The 2,583-nt window shown below is 33.0% G+C and overlaps 1 protein-coding gene across 2 annotated transcripts; it reads right to left on the bottom strand.

Moving 5' to 3' along the window:
* Nucleotides 1–550: 550 nt before the first annotated feature.
* Nucleotides 551–2,183, bottom strand: LOC145031448 (mediator of RNA polymerase II transcription subunit 22a-like). 2 transcript variants are annotated; one of them, XM_078980001.1, is made up of 4 exons: nucleotides 1,967–2,183; nucleotides 1,316–1,493; nucleotides 1,112–1,177; nucleotides 551–1,033 (listed from the first exon to the last, which is right to left on the bottom strand). In XM_078980001.1, exons 2-4 carry the CDS (start codon nucleotides 1,475–1,477, stop codon nucleotides 782–784), a joined length of 480 nt encoding a protein of 159 aa, XP_078836127.1. In that variant the 5' UTR covers nucleotides 1,478–1,493; nucleotides 1,967–2,183; the 3' UTR covers nucleotides 551–781. The 2 variants fall into 2 exon arrangements, with proteins under 2 accessions (XP_078836127.1, XP_078836126.1); XM_078980000.1 differs by having other exon boundaries at nucleotides 1,316–1,490.
* Between the last annotated feature and the right edge of the window lie 400 nt (nucleotides 2,184–2,583).

Genomic DNA, 2,583 nt, shown 5'->3' with positions numbered 1-2,583 from the left:
GATCTAAACATCCTAACCCAAAGACTAAAGTACATTGCTATGTAGTGCAAGTTTGAAAAAGAAAAAAAAAAAAGAAAGTGCATTGCTAATTAGTGTAGCTCTAAAAAAAGGAAAAAAGAAAAGAAAAGAAAAGAAAAGAAGAGAAGACATTCTTGTACATCATGTTAAAGCAAAACACCATCTTTTTCACCAATTTCTTCATCTTCTCTTCCTTCAACTCACTCAACTCTTTCACCTCCTTCAATTCCTTCCCCATAAACTCCTTAATATCTTTCAATTAGTTTCTCATTCAACACCTTCAAATCCATCATAAAACTATCCCAATACAAAAATAATTTGCGATAACCTACATAACAAATAGATGTGATAGTAGCATTAAACAATTGGCTTTGTTTGTCATTCAAACCTCAATCTCCCCTTCCTCACTTCATTTCAACTCCTTAATCAACTCAAAGTGGGTACTTCACAAACATTCGATAACTCAAAATGGGTACTTCACAATCCCAAAAATTCGTACATTTCTAGGTATCTAAGTAATTGAAGTTAATAATTGAAAATATTAACTTTTCTCTAGGTAGTTCATAAATCTTCAGAACATACAGATTCTCATACAAAGTTTATCAACATCAGTATACGAATCGACTGTATGTATTTTACACAAATTTGTCTTTAACCCTTGGTTTTAACTTTTAACACAACCCCTAAAACACAAAACATACAAAGTTTAGTAACAAAAACACATCTAGTGATCAAATAGCATACAAATTGACATAATTAATGTTCATTGATCATGAAATTGTTGGTTTGACTTTGTTGACCTAACAACAGATGAATAGTAATGTGATTCCATTTCCTTAAGGCTAGCAGCAGCATCTTCACCAATTCTTGCTAATATTTTATCAGTCTTTTCAGCTTGATGGTTTAGTTCCTCTGTTCTCTGTTCCACATGATCATTCAATGATGCAAATCCTGAAAATATTGCTGTTTGCTTCAACTCTGATACCAATTTCAGCAAAGAATCCGCTGCTTGTACCTGTTGTTTAACAAGTTGTACATTCCTTTCCATCATTAGTTTAAAAAATTTGATGATTGTATTAATTTTTCTTCTTACCATTCTTGATGCACGCACTTCCATCATGAAAGCTTCTTGTGAGTTTCTGACAGGAGGATCATTGACCTACAACATAATTCAGAAGATGGAATGGAATCAGTCATTCCATTCCATTCCATTCATTCTCAGATTCCATCATACCAAACACTACCAAACTTTACTGATAACAATTCTTTCTTGAAGGAAACAAGATAGAAAGTTTACCCTTGCAACATTAACAACAATGCTGAAATTGTCAACAATACTTCCAATATCATTATCAACTCTCTGCTGTAAAGATTTCTGTTTTTGGGCAGCAGCTGCTGCTGCTGCAGCTGTGGGACCACCTGCCCCACTTGTGCCACCACCTGCTCCTCCTTTGTTCATTGTAAAATTGAGTCTGCTACATAAAAGATCAATCAATATAATGAATTCATCATTTCAATTCTCTAAAAAAGTAAAGACATAAGGAAATCTCATGGTTATCATGTGATTAATCAAAAACAGGACAATTTAAATGCAATCACAGACTTTGACATGGCGAACAACAATAATCCCTTTTTTGCAATGTTGCGTTGAGTGTGATCAAATATATCAATTGATTAATCAAAAAATATCAATTTTCCCAGAGTCTATGCTTTGCTTTCACAGATAAAGTTAATGTACATAGATAGAAAACAAGACCAGTAATGGGAGTTATAAAATTATTTTGTGTCTGTCCTACGCCTTAACTCCCTTCACTTCTCCAAACCCTAATGATTAATGCCAGTGGCATAATCGCCATACACTGGATGCACGGAATCAAACAATTTATGCAAAAGAAGGATCTTTTGGAAGTCTATTTTTTATTTTAGTGTGGAAAAAGGAAAAACATACCGGAAGTCTGGAAGTCTTGCCACTCCGAGTCGGAGCCTAGGGTTTTCAGGTATTGTACAGGAAATGAAGTGTTGCCACTCGGAGCCTAGGACTCGGAGCAGAGGTCGGTCGCCGCCGTTGAGGGTGCGAAGTTTCAGAGTTGTGCGCCTGTGTCGTCGTCTTTTGGGGGTCGGAGAACGAGCGAGAGCTCCGTGCCTCCGGATTTTTCTAATTTGGGTGACAATAAAAACATAAATATCCAATAAAATCTAAATTTTACGTTTTAATTTTATATTAATTTTTTTTTTTTTTTTTAAATCCGGTAAAAAAATTTGTTTTTAATTCGTTAGAATCCTAACAAATTAAGTTAGGATTATTTTATAAACTCATAAAATATTAAAAATTTGATGTAATGAGAATATTTGGATTTTTCTGTAAACAAAAAAATTATTAGTATTATTATTATTATTATATTAAAAATATAAATAAATATAGTATTTTTTTAAATCCGTTATTATTAATATTATAACAAAGAAAGGGAGATTGTAACATTCTAGTGATCAAAGGATTTGTGATAACACACCAAAACAAAAATGTCATAGTAAGGAGGTCATTTATATAAGAAAAGAGATTTGTCG

Source organism: Lactuca saligna, chromosome 2 (assembly GCF_052625555.1).
Source record: "Lactuca saligna cultivar CGN05327 chromosome 2, ASM5262555v1, whole genome shotgun sequence".
Classification (NCBI taxonomy): domain Eukaryota; kingdom Viridiplantae; phylum Streptophyta; class Magnoliopsida; order Asterales; family Asteraceae; genus Lactuca; species Lactuca saligna.
Note: the sequence above shows the minus strand (reverse complement) of the source record. Positions and strands in the feature narration are given on the sequence as shown.

What these genes read in the sequence shown, in the direction of transcription:
- LOC145031448 (XM_078980001.1), bottom strand. Translation starts at nt 1,477, where the DNA reads ATGAACAAAGGAGGAGCAGGTGGTGGCACAAGTGGGGCAGGTGGTCCC. An exon ending in TTGTTGTTAATGTTGCAAGG is followed by an intron (nt 1,178 to 1,315) that starts GTAAACTTTCTA and finishes ATTATGTTGTAG; the next exon opens with GTCAATGATCCTCCTGTCAG. An exon ending in AAGTGCGTGCATCAAGAATG is followed by an intron (nt 1,034 to 1,111) that starts GTAAGAAGAAAA and finishes GTTAAACAACAG; the next exon opens with GTACAAGCAGCGGATTCTTT.